This window comes from Opisthocomus hoazin, chromosome 1 (assembly GCF_030867145.1).
Source record: "Opisthocomus hoazin isolate bOpiHoa1 chromosome 1, bOpiHoa1.hap1, whole genome shotgun sequence".
Classification (NCBI taxonomy): domain Eukaryota; kingdom Metazoa; phylum Chordata; class Aves; order Opisthocomiformes; family Opisthocomidae; genus Opisthocomus; species Opisthocomus hoazin.
The window spans coordinates 99,736,323-99,760,205 of record NC_134414.1 but is presented as its reverse complement, the minus strand read 5'-3'; the positions used below and the strand labels follow the sequence as shown (position 1 = coordinate 99,760,205).

The window sequence follows — 23,883 nt, the reverse complement described above, 5'->3', positions numbered from 1 at the left end:
GAAAACAAAAACAAAAACAAAACACTTGCCCTGTTCTAAAATCTGTGCAGTTGTTTGTTGCTTGGTCACTCTACTCTGCTTCGCTGCATTGTTTCCAGTGCAGCTTTGATGCTGCTCCTCGAGTTTCTAATTGCAGCCTACAATTCCTTCCAGGGAGTTACAGGTTGTCTAATCTCAACCTGCCATGCAGGAACTTTTGTTCATGGGTCTTGTTTTACCACTTTGCATAGTGAGAAGTGGACTGAGAAATATCCACCACTAATTTCTGCACAGGTAGATAGTGAAGCACTAAAGCTGGTTACCCGGGAAGGATTTGGAATTACCGTCCTTGGAGATTTTCAAGTAGTGGCTAAGCAAAGACATAGCTGACCTCATATGCTGTTGTCAAGCTACAAGCAGAAAGTTGGACTAGAGGTCTGCTCCTGACCTCTGTGTTCCCACGATGATTCTGTTTTATTGCAATGACCTTCAAGAAATATGTTCCCTGCCCTGTTGTCCACATCCTCTGCACAAGAGGCAGAAGTGGACAAGTAAATTCCAGAAAAAGAGCATGAGACAACATAGCAAAGTTAAAATGTAACAGGCAGAATTGCAAGGCCAAGCAGTTGGCTTATTCCTTTCTGAGCAGGAGTAGCAATTGCTTTGGACTATTAGCACAGACTGACAGATACTAGGTTATCCTGCAGCATCAACCACCATGTGCTTAACTTGTAAAGCTCATACACAGTGGTGATAGCTTATGCCAACATTATGATTTAATGTTAAAAAACCCCTAAAAATAGCAAACAACATTACGTGAGGAGCTTAACAAATTGGATGACTTTATTGAAAAAACAGCTTTACTGCAGTTGTTTTCCAAACTTGCTTTTCTATCATCTCTGCTAACCAGAGAAAGTTTCCACCAATTGCCAGCAGTGAAAATCCAAAATCCATAAAAAAATTATCACCCAGGCTTCAGGACCACTTTAAAACCGTAGCAAATTTATCACAGAACTTTAAAAACCTTTGGTTTTTGTCTGGTGTGACGTAAAAATGATAAATAAATGACTTCTTGCATATTAGGATTCCTGTGAATGTGAAATTCCTGCATGTTGTTTTCCAGCACTAATCACAGAATCACAGAATGGTAGGGGTTGGAAGGGACCTCTGTGGGTCACCTAGTCCAACCCCCCTGCCAAAGCAGGGTCACCTACAGCAGGCTGCACAGGACCGCGTCCAGGCGGGTCTTGAATATCTCCAGAGAAGGAGACTCCACAACCTCCCTGGGCAGCCTGTTCCAGGGCTCTGTCACCCTCAGAGGGAAGAAATTCTTCCTCACGTTCAGACGGAACTTCCTGTGCTTCAGTTTGTGCCCATTGCCCCTTGTCCTGTCGCTGGGCACCACTGAAAAGAGTCTGGCCCCATCCTCCTGACACCCACCCTTCAGATATTTTAAAGTATATATTAGGTCCCCTCTCAGCCTTCTCTTCTTCAGGCTGAACAAGCCCAGCTCCCTCAGCCTCTCCTCACAGGAGAGATGCTCCTGTCCCCTCACCATACTCATAGCCCTCCGCTGGACTCTCTCCAGTAGCTCCTCATCTTTCTTGAACTGGGGAGCCCAGAACTGGACAGAGTACTCCAGATAATCCAGATAATCATTTGTTACATAACGCTGTTGATGCTATTCTTACTGACACCGACATGAAAATATTTGAAGATGTGGAATTAAGTTTCAAATCTTTAATTTTAACCTGATTCTGGAGATGTGACAAGCATGAGCAGCAGCTTACTGAAACACTGCCACACAGTTACTTTTCCGAAGGCACTGGGCACAGGTGCATCTAGGCAGCTGCAGAAGGAACCCAAGGCCAGGTCACAGAGCTAGGTCTGCCTGGTTAACTCTGAACCTTGTACCACATCACGCTTTTCCTGCACACCTCCAGTGTACACTGAGACAAAAAACATATTGGAAATTCACTTTGCAGCTTCAAGGAGACAATTCCTCCCCCCCCCCGCCCCGGACTGGCCATTATAATTGTCTAAATGCGTAAGATTTTCCTGTATTTTATTCAGACATTTGTTGGTTACAGTACCTGCAGCATCCACTGACCTCGACAAGAAACATTCCTTCTCAACTTTGCTGCTAAATCCCACAGAAAGAATTGACAGCGTTATGCAAACAGTAAAAGGGACAATCCTCCAGCCTGACAAAGATGCAGAACTTGCTGCCTCAGGAGGGAAAAGGGCACTAAAAATGCAAAAAAAAGGGCTTTTCTCTGAAACACTCACTCCTTCACAAGATTCAGCTGCTTTTGTCTCCAGGTTTCTGGAGTAAACATCACTGAACGCCAGATGAAACTAAAGGATAAGCTTACCAAAACTGCCGCAGCGGCTGCTTGCTGGTCCACGCTGGTTTTGCAGTACTGACTAAGTTCCTCATGTTAAACAGCATCTTCCCTTCCCGTTAGACTTCTCCCAGCCCCACAAACACGGTGAACAGAAATGGAGGCGCGTGAAGCCGCGAGTGAACCGTGCTGCTGTGCAAACGAGGGAAAACCGAGAACCAAAGTCTTGGCTCCGGCTGATCCCAGCCGGGGCTGGGCTTTGCCTGGGTCAGACTCTGCAGGGAGAGGTGTTCTCAGGGGCCCCACCGCACCACTCGCAGCTTGCGCTCCTCTCCGTGGGCCCATCATATCGTACCTGTGTCAATACCATTTCGTAGCAGTTTCGTGTTCGTTAAATATTTGTACAAGGGCATGTGCTAGTAGGAAAAGGCAAAAGAAGATTTGTCGGGGCGCAGTACAAGCAGGGCGGCTGCCTTGGGGACGGTACCGTGCCCGCGGGGGCTCCCCGGCCCCAGCACGACAAGAATGCAGAAGGGTACATTAAAAAATGCATATTTTCCTGGGGTTTTTTTGGACGTAGTTTTCAGTTGTGCTATGGCAGCGTTAAGCAGCCCTTGGCGAGGCCCAGAAACTTAAACATTGCAGCCTGCAAAGCTCCTTACATTACATTGCTTGCTGTGTAACCTGACGTCGGTCAGTTGCTAAATACTAAAGTGATTTCATTTAAATTTCTACCTTCAAATGTAACTGTCAGACAAGGTTTTATGCCACCCGCACTGCAGGTGGTTTTGAAATACGACCATTACTTTCTCATTTCCTCCTCTGTGTAGGGAAAAGGGTGCTTGTGTAAATCAAGGTGATGGCGTATCTGTCGGAGAAGGCGATATGCTGAAATTGCAGCGTGAGGGTCATATAATTAAGACGCATACAGAAAAAGTTTGACTTCCCCAGAAAGAGAGAGTGCCGTGGAAAATGTCACACCAGGTGATAGCTCTCGGTGGGATTTGTTCAGGACCCCTCATGCCAGACCAACCCTGAGATGCTTGGAAAACGCAGCAGTTGCCCGGGGAAATGTCAGGCAGAAGTTAAACCCAACAGAAATGCGTGGGAAGGGAACAAAAGAGCCGGAAGAGCTGCACACAGAGAAGAAAGCCGGGCCATCATTTCCCTCTTGGTTACCCTTCTCTGGCAGACGACTCCCATGGCCTTCAAGTCCTGCCCCGTCTCGGGAGCCTGGCCGAGCCGAGCGGGGAGCTCAAGGCGAGCCCCGCTGCCAGATGGCTGCCACGGCAGCCGGGAGCAGGCTACAGAGGAGGGACACAGAACCGATGCCCCCACGGCCCCAGGGAGCTTTAAGACGGCGGGGCGGGAACAGCCGGCCCCCGGAGGCCGCCCCGCCGCCACCCGCCAGGGGGCGCTCACTCCCCGGGCCGCCAGCCCCCCGGCCGGGCCTCCTGCCGGCGGAGGCCTCGGCGGCGGGCCGGGAGGCGCCGCGCCGCTCTATGGCCGTTGCCCGTGGCAGGGCCTCTGTTTACTTCCGGCAGCCCGGCGCCGCGGTGCATGGGGCGCGGCCGCCCGCCGCCAGCTGCCATGGCCGAGCCCGCCGAGGAGGACGAGCTGCCGGTGCCCGGTGAGTGGAGCCGGTCCCTCGCAGGGGACGGCGCGGCGCGCCGGGTGGGGGGACCTCGTCCGCCTGTGGCGGTCCCTGCCCGCTTCCCCCACCGCGGCGGCGCTGGGCGCCATCACCGGCGGCCGCCCCCCCTAGTCGCCCCGCTCTGCACTTCGCGGCCGGCCCCGGCTCCCTCCGGCCTGCGGGCCACCGGGCTCCGGCCGGTGTCTTCCGGCGTCCGGGGAGAAATACGTGCGCTGACGTCAGAGATTACGCGGAGGGCAACCTTGCTGTCGTCACCGGCGTGGTGCAGTGGTGCAGTGTTAAGCAGGCAGGGCTTTCCGGTTAATGAGTGAGTCCTGGTCCGTGGTTTGACCTGCGGTGGTTTTTAATCGTTTGCTTGGTCCCGAGACGGCAAAAACCTCTTTGATGTTCTGTGGATTTAAATTTTTAATGAATTGGTGGGATTTAATTTCCAAACTGGTGGCTTAGGTTTCAGCTGTGAAATGAATGAGATACAAAGGAAGTTTGTGAATTGAATCGTCTCCTTTTTTCTATCCACTGGATGAAGAATATGTGTATTTCCTCATGTTAAAGCTTCTGATGATAGAATAAGAAATGCACCAGAGAGCTCTGCTTTGGCACAAGTGCCGACGAGATCGCTGTAAGCATGTTCAAATGCGCAGCATGGCTGTCTGGCTGGAGACTGAAAAACACAATAGTTTTCAGATGCCTTCTAGCATGTCTGTGGCTGTAGGTGTGTCTACATAAAATGTGGAAAAACTCAACCCTTTCTTTAAAAGGCTTGAGTTCATCTGGACAGGGCTTGTTTTTAATAAAACAGTGAAAGTGACACACATCTAGAGAGATGACAAATACAATTTTATATATGTCTGCTGGACCTGATACATAAAACAACATGCGGTTTGCAAATATGGGAAACTTTTTCATGAAAGAATCATTTCAAAATGAGTATCAGATTTACAGTTTAAGAGAGAACTTTGGGTTTTGGAGCTGGAGTGCAGACTATTGATGAGATTGTTTTCATTGAAAGTAAATACACATAGATGTTTCAATGTTATCAAATTATAGGTAGTTTTACAGAAGCAGTCTAGTGTTACTGTGTGTTTGTGTTACCATAGCTTACACATTAACAAAAAGTCTGCAAGGAAAAGGTTTAGTTTTGCCTTTGTTTTTTCTTCCAGAATATGATCCTATGCTTAAGCGTAATTTTTGACATTTTAAAATAGCAGGTCTAATTGTGTTTTGCCACATTGTCTGCATGACTTTTGGCAAATTATTTAACTTGTATGTTCGTTTATTTTCCTATAGAATTAATATTTTCTGTGTCAAGCCACCTGCTTAACCAAAGAGTGAGTGAATAGTTAACATTCTATGTTTTAAAACAACATTGCTGACACTTTTGAAAGTGGGAAGAATTGAGAAAACTAGACAAATTCCAAGGGTGGAAGAGCTGTCTGGACTTTATTTTGGGGTGTTTTTGTTTGGATTTTCTAGATCACGGTCTTATAATCAAATACAGTTGTGCCAACCCAGGTTTTGAAGGCTGAGAGTTTTGATTTCAGGGGACCGTTTTTGAAGCACGTGTATCTTCTCAGATGGGTGAGGAAGCGTGATCAGTTTAGAGCCTGTCACCTCTTTACAGTGTGTGTGTCTCTCTAATGCAATTTGGAAAACCTGTTTGTATTCAAGTATAAACATAAGTGAGAACTCTTTGCCTCAACCTGCTTTCAGAGTGAGCTTTTGATTTTGCTTTCTGGGGGCAGTTATTCAGAGTTCTTTATTCTTTCTTTTACGCACCTAATAGTTTTTCTCAGAGGGTAGTGGTAAAGTACATTAGTGTACTTCAAAATAAATTACTGTATCCTCAGAGCACAATATACCACCAACAATAGCTATTCTATTAGGAAATTCACAGAGGCTAAGAAGAATCAGAAGGACTAAAATGTGAGCCTGTAAATGAAGTAGTCTTGGTGAAACAGAATAGAAGAAAACACTTCAGCCATTTTTAAAAGAAAGATAGGAAACTGAAATGTGCAATTGAATTAATGGGAAATGGCAATTTCAAGATGTATGAGGCAAAGTTTGTTCTCACTAAAATTGGTGTTATCTCTTTGTGTTTTAGAGTCAGGTGCTGTTTTCACATTTGGAAAAAGCAAATTTGCAGAAGATGTTCCTAGCAAGTTCTGGTTCAAAAATGACAAGCCTGTACTTATATCATGTGGAGATGAACACACCGCTATTGTTACAGGTCAGTATTGGAAATGGAGTATATGATAAAAGGTTATTTATTTGGACAGCTTGGAAAGTTATGATTCTTATTTGAATCCTGAGGTAATATATCCAGTGAGGTTGTGGAGAGTAGAGGGGACTGTTCTGTGGGAACTGTTGGATGCATTTGAAGTTAGTGTGAGGTCACTGAAGGTTTTCACAAGAACTGTCATGAGGCAATCTGTAATAACTGAATGTATCACACAGGATTTAAAGTAAGCATGACTTCTTTCAGCTTGAATGTTTCTCATGAATCTGACAGTGTTTAGTAGGCAATCTTAAATATAGAGGTTTTTATTGTGGAAGTGAGCAGTATTTGTTGAACACGGTCAACAAGTTTGCTAGGAATCTGCCTGAAACAATAGATAAAATTGCATCTCTGAAATGAAGATTTGAATTACTGTTGACTGTCAACTGAGAATAACCCTTCAAAGAGCAACTCAAAAAACTTCAGAAAATCCTACTAAAATCAGAAATAAATTGCAAAAGCATTCAAAAAAGATCATATGCAGTACAGTGAGCAGTATTAATGTTTATTTTCATTTCATTGAAATGATGGAAACAATACTCCATTGAGGGATTTGTTCAGTTCATGTTACGTCGAAGGGACTACACATTTGTTGATGAGCATGTGTGTCGAATGTATTGACAATCAACTGCTGAAAGACAATAAAACTTTGTTATGAAATTTATGTGCATGCTTTCAGGACTTTTTTTTATTGGAATGCATTTATTCTTCATCAGTGCCCAACTGGTCATTGCTCATTAAATAATTTTGTGAGGGTTTCTTGCTATGTCCCCAAGAAAAGTTGAAGATGCTGGATTTTTAGAATTAACTATTCCAGACATGATAAAAAAAGAGCATAGATTTTGTGGACTGCAGAACATCTTGAGGTGAAATCGTACAATTCATTTTTCAAGCCTAACTTCATAGAAGATTAATTTTCCATGAATGGTTTATTTTGAGCAAAACTTGACATTTTTTCTTGGGTTGAACAAGTTCTACTAAATTGCCCGTTGGTAAAATTAATCAGAAGATAAGGTGGGGCACTGTGAAATTTTCCTTTTGAATGTTTTTTGGGTACATCCTTTCGTATGCCCACACCCTGCTTGAAATAACACTAGTATAATTCTCAGTTTAATCCAATCAATTTAAATTGCCTCCTTGAGTTCCCCCGGCATGTGCCAGCACTGTTACCCCACTCAGCCACAATCCTGTAATTCCCAAGTCACTGTACTAGTGGTCACTTACATAAAGCTTTTGAAGAATTCAACTTGCAGAGGGCAAGCAGCACCATTTCTCTACCATCTCCCTTTCTCCCTGTTATTTTAGTATATTCAGCATGTTTCGAAAATGTTCCTGTAGCTGGCCTTTGATGTTGTAGCGTGCATATGTGTCACCAGAGAAACTTCTAGATAATCAGCTCTTTATTTTCTCAAAGCTTTTGAGAAGGAGGAACTGTAGAAGCATGAGTAAAAAATCTCTTTGGTACCAAAAGGTGTTTTGGGACATTGTAAAGTAGAGGCAAAAATGAGGGTAAAATACTGATCAACGTTGAACAAAGGTAGAGAAGCTGCAAGAGTCGTACAAAGAAGTGAAGCAGGGAAACAGAAAACCTTTGTCCCTCATTTGTTCTTCACACCTGTGCATGCCCGTGTGCACCTAGCATTTCTGCTATTAGATGGAGTCTGAGGATACATTGGAATTACAGCCCTTGGTGAATGACAGTAACACCTGGAATAAAAGCTCCAGAAGTGCATGCTGATAATGAGTTAACAGACCTTGTGGGAAACCAGGAGCTTCTTTAAATCCAGCTGAACCTGACCTGGAAGAGGTAAGAGACAAACATCACTGAGGAAGGAAAAGTATCTCAAGCAGGTGTGTGTGAATGCATGCTTCATTTTATTTTCAGTCTTTATTTACGGGTCACAAAATTCCCCCCTCTTTTTTTTTTCCTCCCCCTGGAAGAGGTGGCGGGACCTATGTATGTAAGGGACAGTGGGAATATGAGGTAGATTCAAATCTGATAGAAATACGTCAGTTTTACACTAACATTTCTCAACAATCATAAGTAAAACAATCACCCAAACTGACACAAAACATTCCCTAAAGCTGGTTTTGGGCAGGAGAGACAGCTACATCTAGCACTGAATCTTGACTGAATGCAAATGAAAAAAATGTACAGGAACTAATATTTAGCATTCAAACAAAATATTCAGATATTTTCAAATACTTCTTTCATCTAATCCAGCATCAATATTCCCGCATGACTTTTAGGAAGAAAAGTGTGAAGTAAATACAAACCACTCTCCTTTGGCTTGCTAGGTCAGGAATTAGAGTCCAAAATTTTTTTTACATACTGTGGCTGTATGTTGGAATAGAAAGGACCAGTGGTAGTTACTTGCCGACTTTGAGTTGGCTTCCTGGGCTAGTCAGAGAAAAATTTCCTTCTCCAGTTTTGGAGTTTGGGATTGAAATTTGTGTTTATTTTTTTGCTTTCTACCTTTAGCACAATCTTCTTTAAAATGTTCAAGAAGGAATTTTTTTAAGCAGTTGTCTTCTTCAGTTATTTAATGCAGTCATGAGCAGTGTATCATCCAGCATCACTTGTAATATGTTTAATAATGTTTCTTGCCCGATTTCTGTACTTTTTGGCGTAAGAATACTGACAGTCCACTCCCTGCATCTTCTGTAACTGCAGGCTTTGGAAAGCAATTTGTTCATTGTGTTGGGAGCTGGTGTGACGTAAGTGATGTTACACACATTTTTAGGCATCTCCTCCCAATATCTTTCTATTAATTTTCTGTTCTACAACACTCTTTGAGTTAACAGCTGACTTACTGTTTATTTGCCTTGATTAGAGCATCCTAGGCAGCTTGCCCACATTTGATCAAACAGACTGATCCTGTTCACAAGGGGGAAAATGGTGATGATGGAAGACACATTTTCTGAGCTCAGAGCTCTGGAAAGAATTGAAGCCCCCAGCCCAAGAGGGTGGAAGGAAAGAAAGAAGCATAAAAGTAGGAGTGAAAAGAGATGCATATGGAACCACAAGAAGATTGTATGCTCATAATGTTGAGTTTTGTAAGGCATTAAACATTCAACAGTTTACACCAAAGAGACCTTGGAATCTCCCCAGGTCTTTGGACACTAGATTCCTTCTGTTCTTTCTGCTTACCAGCAGGCCATCAGAACGTGGCACAGTATCTTTTGCATCAACTGCAAGAGGAGAATGAGAAAGATTAATCTATGTTTGTGTTGATCTTTGGTATGCGTAGGAGCAAGCAATGTACTGCACTGTTTATGTGATGCTTAATGTCCTGAGCATGACTGTTCTTGTTGCTCAATAAAGCTTTTATTTTGAGATCATCGTGACTTGCCTAACCAAACTGATGTCATTCCCATTAGATGTATTTGAATTGTATGTGAATTTTAAATGAACTGGCAACATAGTTCATTCACAAAATAGCATAAATAAAAAAAAAAACATGGTGCCTTGCATATGATACTCTGTCCAAAATATTACCCATTACATTTTCTTCAGATACAGCTTCTCAATAGAATCTTGTAATAAATTCTCAAAGTCTGTATGTTGTCTCCCCATTTTATTTCTCTCCCACAGTAATATAATTTAGAAAGCAAGGGGGAAATATGTAAAACATACCTTTAAACATGGGTGGTAGGGATACTTGGCTGCCTGCTGTTACCATGAAGTGTGTTGAGGATTTCAGCTGGTATTTCCCAGCTGTTGAATGAATGGCTTCAGCTGTGCGTCATGAACCAGGGGAACATGAGAGATGGGGTTCCCTGGAGTCACAGTTGTCATAGTTGCTACTCATATGAGAAATGTCCTGGTTAGGAGACCCTCTCTTCCTGAAGTCTCTCACAGAACCTTTGTTCCTAAAGCCATAAGCATCTTGTGGCTTCCCTCATAGCCCTGAATTGATGTTGGTGAAACATCTGCTCACGATAAGCCAATGCATACATACTTTGGAGAAATACTCCAGTCTTGTGTTAGGATGAAGGTAGAGACTGGTGCTGGAAGTGTGTTTTCATCACCAAAACAGTCCACATAGTCCCTGTCTGTATATCCCGTTGTTTCCCTTTTGCTGTCCTGAGTCATAATCTTAACTCTGCCGGACCTGACTTCTGCCAGCCATTCCAGATGGCCACAATCTCTGTATGTCAGCACCAAACTGGAAGCGAAAAAACAAGAGCAATGTGAGTTTGCAAAGTTTTGAAACATGATCCTTGTCTACTTGTCTGCTGTTGAATCAGTTCTCACTTCAGTGCATCTGTGGTGATGTCTGGAGATATCTCAGTGTGCAATTATGAAAATAAGGCCTTTTGCATACAAAATTCTGTTGTGTTTCCTGGCCAGCTTAGATTGCATCAAGTCTGTTCCAAAACCTGATTTGCTGTACAGACCAAAAAATGTTGCTTCATTATAGGCATTTGTTTAGATTCCTCTGTAGTGCCTATTAGTTTTCATTCACTGTCTGAATTACCCGCTTCCCAGTTTTCTTATTTTCTGTTACAGTGGTAAGTGTTAGAAACCTGAAATTATAAAAGACTGTTATAAAAGAATGTAAAAAAAATAAAAATTCATCTATTAAGTTTCTTGGCTTATGAAGCAATATCTGAGAATTTAAAGACTGGTATAAAACCCAGCAGATTATAGGATGAAAAGCATGACCTGTTGGAATGTTGAATGGATAAAAGAGAATGTGCTTAAATTGAATTATGCAGCTTGGCATCATATTCCCACAGGACCACTACTGTCTTATAAAGGCAGTTAAAAAAGTACAAACCAAGGATAGAAGGAAGCATGTACCAATATAGGAAGTAATTTGCTAATAAAAATTATTTCTGTTAAGAAGTGTTTTGCTCAAAGTGACAGAAAGTTCTGTGTATGTTTTGATGCGATTCCATTATCAAAATCAGGATGGTGATACAAATGCGTGAGTGTAGCCTTGACCTCAGACTTGCTTCCCTTCCAACTTTCTTGCAAAGACATAACATTGACACGTAGCCCCATGTTTCAAAAAAAGGTCAAAGCTGACAATTTGATTGGGACTTTAGATACTAGTTATTGTTAGTTGTTATTGGTTTGGGTTTTTTTTAATTATGTGGTTATATTTAAGAAAACAAATGAATTTTATTGACAGAGTAAGTATTTTTGTTGTATTTTAAACATTTCAATATTATTCCAAAGTCTCTGTAAATCACATTCAGAACCTTCACTGGGAACTTACGCTACTCAAGTACAGCCAGCCATAGTATTTTGACATTATTAGGTGGAATTGCTGGATTGCGTTGTGATCAGGTGATAGTTGTTGATGGCTAGGGTGACAAAGTTTATTTACATGACAGTCTTGTGATGCAGTCTAACTGACAAAGCTCTGCAGACTTTCATCAAAAGCAAAAAATCTCCTTTTAACAGTGGTAAAAGGTGGGGTTTTTTGACAAATCAGTTTCTGTTTTTTTGCAAAGATTTCTGTTGGAACACGGGTTTTATCTTTGGGTGTGAACTTCACAGCTTTACAAAAGGTAATAGTTTGAAAAAAGGAAATGAAATTATTTCATTTTAAGGTATTGTCAGTAGTCAGTTTTGGCTAATTTGCATGCATGACAAAAATGTCATCTGTTCATATACCATCCTTTTAAAAAATACTGGTTATTCAGAATTATAACAGTTCATTGTTCATAATGGTCAAACCTGCAAGTTCAGTGACACCTCATACCAGTTTCTGGAATATGATTCTAGTGTTGCTCCTGTTGAAGATTTGTAATCTAATGTTTGCATTTAGGTTTACAAATCTCCCTGACAGCATGGTGGTTTTATCTATTACTTCTTTGTATGCAGAGTAACAAATTAATACAATTTGTGAACACATTTGAAAATTTATCAGCAACCATGTTCTGTAGAAACGCAAATTTGTAAATCGTTTTAAGAGAAGACATTTAGCAGTAAAATAAATAGCTCCCCCCAAACAATAAAATAAGCTGAATGTAACAAATTTGTGTTCGTACTAATTATATAGCTGCACTATTCATTCCTGTCTTTGGGGTAAAAGATGTGAATGCTCAGTTAAATGTGCTCTTATTTTAAAAGTAGGCCTATAGATACTGTGGTTTCTGAACTGCAGGGTCTGTCCAAGAGTACGACATTTTATTTTCTGAAGAGTGCTTTATCTGTGCTGTAATTAAAGGAGAGAATGTTTGTTCTACTTTTTGTCCCTTCTTCTGGCTGGGGATTTCTTACTTAAACAATGCGGTTACTACTTTTACACTGAAAACTCACAAGGACATTAATTATTGTTTACACTTAAATATTGAATTGCCTAATCTTAAACCTTATGTTAAAAAGGAAGTAATAAATAGCACAGTGTGTGAATGACCATCTTGTCTTGTGTGAGACATTCAAACACTTGTATGGATTTTGACTGTGCATTTTTTTTCAGGGAAAGGTAAACTATACATGTTCGGCAGTAACAACTGGGGCCAATTAGGACTAGGATCAAAGAACACTGTCAGCAAACCAACATGTGTTAAAGGTTTGTTTAATTTTTCTTTTTTAGTCTTTTTCAAAGGAGACCCTTGTGAAAAACTACTTTATAAGGTGCAACTACAAAATAACTGATTCTGCCTTCTTTACTCATCATGTGTAGGATATTACTGCGCAAGCTCACATACGAAGAATCTAAATCATATCCTCTACATAGTGGGTAGATTTAGATCAGATATGAGGAAGAAATTCTTCACTATGAGGGCAGTGAGGCACTGGAACAGCTTGGCCAGAGAAGCTGTGACTGCCCCCTCCCTGGAAGTGTCCAGGGCCAGGTTGGATGGAGCTCTGAGCAACCTGGTGTAGTGGAAGATGTCCCTGCCCATGGCAGGGGGGTTGGAACCTGATGATCTATAAGGTCCCTTCCAACCCAAACCATTCTATGATTCTATCAGTCCTGTCTTTTGTGAGGGCTCTCATTTTGTGTAACATTTGCCTTTTCTGACAAACCACGTCTTTATTGTGACTGCAAAGACATTGATCAGATGCCTGGTCTCTGCAGTGTTGTCTATGCGTTAGAAATCAGAGTTCCAACAGCACCTTTGTATCATTTTTGTCTTAGCACCTTTATAAATGAAAAAATTTATCAGGAGCTTTCTACAAGTACTGCTACGTTTTTAGCAAGTGTGAGAAGTGCCTGAGGGGGCATAAATGTTAACATATTTGTATGAAGCAGTAAAATAAATGCCCATATTCTTTCATGTGTTGTAAAATATGTTTTCATTGCACTGTTATCTTCTTGATCTTTCCTAGGCAGTTTTATCTTGTCAAACAAAACTAAGTCAGTACTTTTTCCCTATCGCCTTAGTTATGTCAAGTCAGATCTATCCCATTAACACATTTCTTTTCACCATGAAATGTTTTTCCTCATCCTTTCTGCCAGCACATCGATCTGTTAGCTTATTGTTAAAAGCAAATTATCCTGCTTGTTCAAACTCTTTTCTCCCTGATTTAGTTTATTCTACTGTCCTTTATCTGTTCCTCTCTCTGTTTCACTTCAGAGGGAGAATGCAGCTACTCTCAGGTTCACATCTGTCAGCCATGTGAGAGATTGATTCTTACCTGGGCTTAAATGAATTGGGTGTCAAGTTTTGTTTTTACTGTCAAATTGCAATGGAGAATAAAAGACAAAGAGAAGATGACAGCAATGCAAACCAGACCTGGCATCCACTGAATAAGTTACGAGGGGGGTATCTTTCTTCTGTCGGCAGTAGGAGAAAGTCCTGGAGCTTTTCTCACTAGCTTTCAGTCATCACTTGGCTTTGGGAATGGGGTTGCAAGGACACATTTCACTTTCTGCTTGGGGCCACATGGCTGTGGCTGCATGTTTTCTGAGAAAATATCTTCTGGGACTTGACTAGAGACTAATGAAATTGGTTATGAAAAATTGCCAGCAACGTTGTAAATATAGCGTGGCTCATCAAATTGATTAGTCTAAGTGGGAGGAAGGTTAGGGAGCACAGGCTTCTGAAAAGCTGATTAAGATCTTCTCTGAAGTTGGAGGCAGGGTTCTGGGATATAAAGCAGCAGATTAAGATTGTAGGAAGAAGCCAACATTGGAAGTGTTATGGTTCCAGCCTTGTGGTAGTGGTAGGTGTCAGGCAGGATAAGCAGGAAGTTGAATTTGGACAGTTCATGTTTGTGTCTGTGTGATAGACCAGAGACAGTACATGCTTAAGTAGATAGGTTTCTTCGGTGACTTGGTAGAAGGAACTTCAATCTTGGTGTTATGGAGCTGATGAAAGTTGATTTGGAAGGACTGAAAAAGGGTTTGTGAAAGGGATGATGGTTGTTGGCTTTGTCATGGACTAGTGCAGTGGAAAAGCAATTAGTGATATGTTAAAATAATGCTGTTTTAAGAGTGTAGGGCACACGGACATGGCTGAGAGAAGGTAAGTTGTTGTCAACGATCAATAACTGGAGAGAGGATGGAAAAGTCGGACTTTTTCCACGTGTTTCTGAAATGGAGTGCACTTGCCATGGGAGAAAAGACACCTCTCTGTTCTCTCTTTCTCACCAAGATAACTCTTGACTCTGTCTCATACATTCCCAGTCTTTCACAGTGACCAGACTGCAGAGAAGCACATGCAATGGGTGGGTGGTAATTGAGCTGAAATTCGGACAGGATGGTGTATGCAAACATTTGGGGCACTAGTCCAGATAGGACTGTCCTTAGCAATTGAGTTTAGTGATGAATAAGAGGGCAGTGCAGAGCAAAAGTCTAGCCAAAAAGGTAGCTGTGCATAACGAGGAAGATAGGGATGATGAGGTAAAGGAATGGTATTATTTTAAAGATTTAAGATAACGGGAAAAGTGTTAGAGGGAGTTAAGAATAGTACTGTTAGTGAAACTCAAGACAGTTTTAAGCATGCATTTTATCCTGCAACTTGACATATTCTTTGAGGAATATGCCATAAATGGTAAATTCTGGGGAATGTGGCATTGGGATGAAGTAGCCATCATCAGCTTAACCTGAGTGTCAGCTATAAGTTTTTATCTATTTTCTTGTCTTGGGAGAATCTTGGTGTCGTGCTAGGTTCAAATGCGCCACGAATCTTGTAATCTTTCTGTTGGTAATAATATGAAAAAAATCAGAGCTCCCTCTAGAGCACAGAACATTTTGTTGTTGAACCAGCTATTAGCTTGTTTATAACTTTCCCCCCCCCCTTTGGCTTTAATTCATAGCTTTAAAACCAGAAAAAACAAAACTTGCTGTTTGTGGAAGAAACCACACTTTAGTTTACACAGGTATGTAACCTATATTATATACATATTAAAGATAGATTTCTTCCTTTGCTTTCATGCAAAATTACATTAGGAACCCCAGGAGTGTTTAGGAAATAAAAATGAATTAAAATGGGACTGTTAAACTTGGGGTTTTGATATCCAGTTCTTTGAATGCTTGATTTATTCTGAGCCAATGCACTTAAAATAATGTTATATAGGAGTTTACTAGCAATAGACAGATGAAAAAATTTCTTGCTGGCATTTGAGGTGTGGTTAACAATTATCAATATTTCATTTAAGCACTGTAAAGGTATATTAGTATTTTTTATATATCTGTACTCAAATGTAGCTTTGACAAGTAATTTATCTTTATTAGTGTGAAGTTATATGTTTGAGTATATACAGTAGAACTGAATGTTTTCAAGTCTTCAAATGTTGTTGCATTTTGATTAGACAAGGTAGTCTGCTATTTCAATGACAAGTTGCTTTATTAAGCTATAAATAAATAAACTGTAGATTTAAACTAAATAAATTTTTAGAGAGACAGTATACAGAGAATTGATGCAAATTCTTGTCATGCTTCTAAAATTTATGTCATGGAATAGCCATCTTTCCTTTAGCTTGCAGTAATGTTATAAAGAGGATTGTTTGATTATTAGGAGTTTTATGTATGTGGAGATCCTGAGCACTGTAAATAAGACTATTAGAATAAAACAGAACATTTTAATAACAATTGAGTATGCAAGACTGCACAGGGTAAATACTAGGCACTTTTAGTGTAGATGCTGGCTACATAATTTGTGGCCATATATATAGCAAGGACCATTTATAAATTGTATGTCAGTTGCTTATCACATTTGTGTCCAGACTTGTGTTTTTAATGGGACTTATCTTTTTCATCATAGATGAGCACTTTAGATGTGAAACATACTAAAATTGAAGATATATCTTAAAGTTCTCTTAAGCTAATATTCAGCTTTAACTTCAATTTTTAGATTCTAAAATAAAGACCTAGTTAATTAAAAGTGCTTTAAATATTAAAATGAGTAAAATAATAAAAATCTAAGCAAAATTATATTTCATTCACAGTACTCAAATCTATCAAGTTACGTGTCTCTTTAATTTATGTACTAATACAACTTCAGTTTTCTTGCCTGTGACATCATTCACAATTTTCTTCCTGCTTTATCTTAAAATATATGTTAATTATGGAAGGAGCTGCTTCTGCCTGCCGGGGCTATTAGTAGTCATTTTCTCAGAACTCTTGCAGAACTTCAGATTGTATTTACTTTTTAGATCTTTCTCCAGAATGGTGGGAAACACAGTTAGTCTAAGTACATGTAAGGCCTTCAGAAAGTTCTGATCCAAGCATATGCAGGAAAGCCTCCTTGCTAGCTGCAACATAAACTGCTAATGTCAACTTGAGGATATTTCAAGGCATTAGACCCCAACTTTTCAGTTATGTATTTCCATCAAAAATTTAATTACTTACTCCAGTTTCTCTGCCTCTTTATCACTGATGAGAATGTCTTCATTCTGTGTATTACATGTGCTTTTCTGTATGCAGAAAAAGGAAATGTGTATGCTGCTGGAGGTAACAGTGAAGGTCAGTTGGGATTAGGTGACACAGAGGAAAGGACCACATTTCATTTAATTAGTTTTTTTACCAACCAGCACAAGATCAAACAGCTAGCAGCTGGATCATACACCTCAGCAGCAGTAACTGGTAAGAACAACGGCTAATAAAATCTATTTATGTGTGTCCAGCCATGTTTCCAGGGAAACATTTATTCCAGCATTCTGTATGCATGTGTGGGTGTATTTTCCATGCCTCCCTGTCTTCTTTCCCTAGTGACCATAGTGATTTTTTGATAGCCAGTTGTCTGTTTCAACACAATTTTGTGAGGGGTGGCAGGCTCATTAACTTCCTACAATTTTTGTGAAAGTAGACGTTTTCCGTGAGCGATGGCCTGCAATGGGAGCTCAACCCGTCCTAGTTTAGCAGGAATCCTTACAAAGGAGAGACAGTATGAATACCCTCAACATGGGAAAAATCTTCAATTCGTTTCCAGGGAAGCAACTATAAAACATGAATCTTATGAAAACTGAGTTTCTCCAATTCCACTTCTTGCTGCAACGATTTTGGTCTACTGGTACAGGCTACACAGCTGTGTCATTACTAATTCTGAGAGAGGCCAAACCTATGACCTGTTTCTCTGATGGCAGAATTATACAGTTGTGACATGTTGAAGTCCAGACAGTTATAATACTTTAAGCCATTGGATGGGTGGTCCTTTATTACTCTATAATATGATTTCTGAAGTTGTGCTGTAAAGCATCTCTTTTTGTACATGTTTAGGAGAAGTTATCGAGGCTGTCATTTCAGAATGTGACAGCATAAAAGTGTATGAGAGAGATGCTAGCCTCCTCGTTAGGTTTGTATTTTTTTTGTGACAATTGCTAACATTCTCCTGAGATTTGTAAGTCAACTTTGAATGATTTTAGTTCCCAACAGCATCTCTGTAGCACTGTAGATGATACATTTTTTTATGCACAACTTCTTTCCAACCAATAAGAAATATGCCGCGAGAAGACCTCATCTCTTCTAGAAACATCTAGAGATTTTTCATGTTGTTTGCTACCTTTTTTTGGTGTTTGTTTTTTTCTTTTTACTGCTGCCATTGGTCTTTGTGTCAGCAGAGGCTGGTCTTAATAAATGTGGAACAGCTATTGTGATAGTTTAAGGACAACAAAATGAAGCTGGGCAATATAATCACCTGTGAAGAGAACTGAAAGATAAAGCAAGAATAAGTGGGATGTGTACCAAAGTCAGAACAGAGAATAAATTTGGAAGAACGAGAAAGTGGTGACTTGCTGCTAGAAATGAGAAGATGCCTGGAATTCACCGTAATATTTTCATACTGACCTCTGGCAACTGAATTGCCTTATACGCTCAATCTTCCTCTCTTTGAAGGAATGTTTTTACATAGTACTTTTCCTGTTGCTATTTATGGTCTAACATCGGTGGATGACTGAGTGTTCAGTGTCACTTTTGAAAAGCTTAAGGGATACCCTCTTACTTCAGACTGTTTTGTTGCATTGTGCTAAATACCATTTTATGTCCCTGAGATCATGACATTTAGTAGTATCATACACAGGGTTAATGAAGTGCGCTTAAGTGGGTAGATGAACTTTTTATTAGTTTTGTTTTTTAAATTGTTAACTATCTGTGTCTTCGTTTTAGAGGATGGGCAGCTTTTTGTGTGGGGTGACAACTCGGAAGGTCAGATTGGCTTGGCCGATGAAGACTGTGTCAGTGTCCCTTGTCAAGTGGATGTTGGAAAACCTGTTTCCTCTGTATCCTGTGGATATTACCACTCTGCCTTGATAACAGGTAAGAGAATGGGAATAGCGGTTAGTGGAGACAAGTCAGTGATTCTCAGATTGTTGGCTTTGTAAAGGTAGCTAAGGAGGCATGCGTTACTTTTGGAACTAGATATGTCATAGTTGTTGAAAACTGCCTTGTGGCAGAAAGTCATCTATCTAGTTTTGTATCACATTGGGAGATTTTACCAGAGACGGGTTCTTTAAAAGGTGGTCCTAATTGATTTATTTGGGAAATTTACATGTAATCTGCTATGTAATTGTGTATTAATGTAGTATGAACAATACTGTGAGAAAAAACTGCAGTTAATTTTCTGCATTTGCACATTGTTGTACAAAAGTATATTAGAAAGAATGACTATCTTGCCACACTATTTTTGTGAAGGTTATGACAAATGTTGTGGATTAATATTATGGTTTCAATAATCCAACTTTTCTTGAGATTATTCATTTTTTTCTGATGATCAAATAATCATCTTCATCTTCTCTAGAAACATAAATATTGAATAGACTTACTAAGTTTTGAGGAAAAATTAATCTCATTTGCTAGCAGTGCAAGATTGTTGTCAAAGTTTGATGTTATGTCTTAAATTTTAAGTTTTGAAGTCAGTTAAACAGGCAGTATACAATATGAGGAGAAGTGTACGCTACAGTGAGTCAGTGTCTGATCTCCAAGCCAACTCACCTCTCTGTTGCTTTGCACCTTACTCTTCCCACCTCTCTGTTGGTTTCCAAAGGGAAAATGCCAGTCATTTTTTAACAATGCCAATATGGATCAATTTATCAGTCAGTACTGATGGTATTGTATATGAGCAGCCATGAATTCTGCTCAGCCATATAGATTTACTTTATTAAGCTTTACAGTTTAGTCCCCTCAGAGTAATTAAAGATTTCAAAGGATCAATAGTTTTGATTGTAAAGCTTTTAATGGGTACCCAGGAACTGTGCCATCAGATGCTTTTCTCAGGTTGCTTGATAAATGCTACTTTTCCACATACAATATCTATAGAGCTCTATGAGAATATGCTCTTAACAGAATGAGAGCTTCCTATGGTGAACAAATATTAATTAGGTGTTATGCTTGTCGTGTGCAACTTTCATTACAGATGCTTTATTACAGTAAATGAATGAAGTGCCTCTGACTGATCAGGAGCTCAGCACCTGTTAGGAAATCTACAGCTTCCTGAACTCAAAATAAATGGAGAAAAAAAAAAAAAAAAGATCCTTACTTCAAGGATATAGTAGGAAGGTGTGTATTTCTACCTCAGAGCCGAGAGCTGAAGGTCTGGCAAGACTGAAGTGGGATGTGACAAAAGCTCTCATTAGAAGAAAGATTCAGGACAAGTATCTAAGAGCAAGGAGAGAACAGAGTGTGCCAGGTGCTCTAAGGAAGTGGAAACTTTTAATGGAGGGGGATGAGAAAAAGGGATCAGGGTAGCAGCTGGGTAAAAGAAATGGAGCCTCTTAAAATATTAATAAGAAGATGAACTGGCTATCATCTGTGAAAATGGGGAGCTGTTGAACCCATTACTGTTTAAACAGCCCTGGCTGTGAGATGGAAAATCTTAATTTTCAGACTTAGTATCTGCAAATCCTGCACAAACTGGGCTTCAGTCTGTCTCACTGAAACTACTGACATGCGGGTGGCTGCTTTTGTGGTGAAAGGAGAAATATTTTTCTGTTATTTTGCTTTGGACCCTTGCTGACAGTTTCACTTGGCTGATCCTTTAACTACCATAAAAATTCAGTGTTGGACATCCAGGTACTTTTACTGAATTGATCTTCTGTTGCACTAGTGTCAGTGTATATCCAGACAGTGTTTCAAAGCAAAGCTTATGCATTTAGTGTAAGTGTACCGTAGTCACACATTATTTTAGCTATATAGTTAGCCATTAAACTATGAATTTGGAAGTTCTGCAGACTGAGTCTGTTTGAGTACAAATGTAGTTACCTTATTTTCTTACAGCATAGTTAGGAGGAAAGAAGGCACTATGCTGTTAAAAGATTTTGCCCAAAAAACGGTGATTCTTTTAGTATTACTAGGATTCTTTTTTTACTTGTGGAAAACACTTGCCTGTAGGACTTGCTAGACTGCATCAGAACAATAGTTCACATCCTCAGTATTCTGCCTCTGAGGGGTGGTAGAACACATCAAACTAGGTAATTATGGAGTATTTGGAATATTCATATACAGGGATAGGGGTTTTTCCTCCCAAATTGCCAGTCAGTCATTGAATTATGCCTTGAAGTATGTTTAAAAGTTTGCCTAGCACAGGGAGTTTTCCATGTATTTTCATTGTATGGTTTTATCTTGTATACTAGAATTTAGGGTGATTAGTGTTATTGTGGAGGAAATATCTGGAAAAGAAAGTGGCTCTGTATTTCCAGAAGTGATATTTGAACTATTCAGAGGAGTGTATAATCTGTATTAATTCCCTCAACATCAGTAAACTATACCAGCAGAACTTTTATAGATTGTGATTGTTGTTACTATGGAAGAAATGGGAGAAACACTGTTAATGGAAAGCTTTCAACACCTGTAACTTATCAGTTATTAGAATACTGTAGAATTACTACATTTTGACTGTTTAAACATGACTTGTACATAAAAAAGCATCAAATAATAGACTGTCATTAATAATAAAACATAGTTGCAAGATGCAGGACTTTATACATGTTGCTGGGCTGAACTGATGAGCATGGCACCATATTGTTCCCTTTCTTAATATGTTTATGTTTTGACATGAGCTGTATACTGGCTAAGCAAACTGTTAGGATCACAGGCGTATCTGGGTTAAAACTAAAAGGTGGTTAATAAGGATGCTAGAATACATAGTGTGGTCACAGAGTGCCCTCTCCAGGGCAGGATGTTCATTAATAAGAGACTACTGAGAAAAAAGAAGTGGCGAAGTATGGATTCCAGCTTTTTTTTTTAAAAAAAAAGAACCCTAAAGTTGTTATTTCTTTGAAACTGCTGGTTTTATAAAAGATTTTTTAGTAGGCATTTGTCTTTAAGGTGTTTAACTAGTATAAAGCTAAGTGTAATGTCAGTGAAAAGTAGAGTGGAATCCTGGCGCAAACCTTAGTAGATAAAAGCATGTTTTATGGAAATTGTACAGCATTCAATTATATGGATTTATACTTCAGTTCTACAACCCTCCCCCCACCCCTGAATTTTCTCAAATCTAGGAGTTCCAAAATGGTGATCTGTCACCTTTCTTAGTTTTGCTTTTTACAATGCCCGCTTTGCAGATGATAATTCGACTATTAAACATGTCAGTCATCTGTATTCTACCACGTACTCGTAGGCCTCACTGACTCCAAAAGTGGCTGTGGAATAGAATAACAGAATGTATCCTGACTTAAAAAACACTTCTGAAATTTAGGCTAGGCACGAGTACAGGCAATAGCTAGCTCATTTCCATGTGCAGATTAGGAAGGTGGTCTGGTTGCTCACTTCATGTTTGAAAGATGATTGTTTGATCCATTTTCTTCTCACTTTGCATTCTTCAAAGAGCTCCACTGAATAGAATTTTTTAGTTTATAGTTTCCAGCCCTGTTTAGGACTTTTTCACAGTATCCACTCCCTTTCGTTTCTTTTGGCAGACTTCAGACATTAGGTCCCCATATTAGAGGTATGCTTCAAACAAAGCAGCAGAGAAGGAAAGAGCTGGAAGAGGGCAGCAATGATTTGCAGTCCATGTGCAGATCTTTACTTGACTAGCCTTTGGCCACGCTCACTCAAGAAGTCACAGTTTTTCAGAAAGCATTAAGCTTGGCAAGCATATGAAAGGCAGGTCCTGCCTGACCAACCTGATCTCCTTCTGTGACCAGCTGACCTGTGTAGTGGATGAGGGAGAGGCTGTGGATGTTGTCTACCTGGACTTTAGTAAGGCCTTTGACACTGTTTCCCACAGCATCCTTCTGGAGAAACAGGCTGCTTGTGGCTTGCGTGAATGTGTGCTTTGCTGGGTAAAAAACTGACTGAATGGCCGAGCCCAGAGAGTGATGGTGAATGGAGTTAAATCCAGCTGGCAGCCAGTCATGAGTGGTGTTCCTCAGGGCTCAGTTTTGGGCCCGGTCTTGTTTAATATCTTCATCAGTGATCTGGATGAGGTGATTGAGTGCTCCCTTGGTAAGTTTGCAGGTGACGCTAAGTTGGGCAGGAGTGTCAATCTGCTTCAGGGTAGGAAGGCCCTGCAGAGGGATCTGGACAGGCTGGATCGATGGGCAAACGTCAGTTGTATGAGGTTCAACAAGGCCAAGTGCTGGGTCTTGCACTTGGGTCACAACAACCCTATGCAACGCTACAGGCTTGGGGAGGAGTGGCTGGAAAGCTGCCCGGCGGAAAAGGAGCTTGGGGTGCTGGTCAACAGCTGGCTGAGCACTAGCTAGCAGTGTGCCCAGGTGGCCAAGAAGGCCAACGGCATCCTGGCTTGTATCAGGAATAGTGTGGGCAGCAGGAGTAGGGAGGTGATCGTGTCCCTGTACTTGGCACTGGTGAGGCTGCACCTGGAGTACTGTGTTCAGTTTTGGGCCCCTCACTAAAAGAAAGACATTGAGGTGCCAGAGTGTGTCCAGAGAAGGGTAACAAGGCTGGTGAGGGGTCTAAAGAACAAGTATGATGAGGAATGGCTGAGGAAGCTGGGGCTGTTTAGTCTGGAGCAGAGGAGGCTGAGGGGGGACCTTCTTGCTCTCTATAGCTGCCTGAAAGGAGGTTGTAGTGAGGCAGGTGTTGGTCTTTCCTCCCAAGTAACTAGATAGGACAAGAGGCAATAGCCTCAAGTTGCCTCAGGGGAGATTTAGATTGGATATTAGGAAAAATTTCTTTACTGAAAAAGTGGTCAGACATTGGAAGAGGCTGCCCAGGGAGGTGGTGGAGTCCCCATCCCTGGAGGTGTTCAAAAAGCATGTAGATATGGCACTTCAGGACATGTTTTAGCAGGCATGGTGGTGTTGGGTGGATGGTTGGACTTGA

The 23,883-nt window shown here is 40.6% G+C and overlaps 2 protein-coding genes across 2 annotated transcripts in view; one reads left to right on the top strand and one right to left on the bottom strand.

Moving 5' to 3' along the window:
• Nucleotides 1–2,431, bottom strand: part of OTC (ornithine transcarbamylase) — a 32,616-nt gene extending 30,185 nt beyond the window's left edge. Inside the window, exon 1 of the mRNA XM_009944703.2 lies at nucleotides 2,355–2,431. Coding sequence (XP_009943005.2) covers nucleotides 2,355–2,431 — 77 coding nt within the window. The remainder of the gene's footprint in view (nucleotides 1–2,354) is intronic.
• Nucleotides 2,432–3,776: 1,345 nt separating this feature from the next.
• RPGR (retinitis pigmentosa GTPase regulator) overlaps nucleotides 3,777–23,883 on the top strand; it is a 44,773-nt gene continuing 24,666 nt past the window's right edge. Inside the window, 6 exon segments of the mRNA XM_075430594.1 lie at nucleotides 3,777–3,954; nucleotides 6,080–6,205; nucleotides 12,691–12,783; nucleotides 15,480–15,542; nucleotides 17,089–17,247; nucleotides 18,766–18,915. Of these exon segments, the coding sequence (XP_075286709.1) occupies nucleotides 3,885–3,954; nucleotides 6,080–6,205; nucleotides 12,691–12,783; nucleotides 15,480–15,542; nucleotides 17,089–17,247; nucleotides 18,766–18,915 (661 nt within the window). The 5' untranslated portion in view covers nucleotides 3,777–3,884.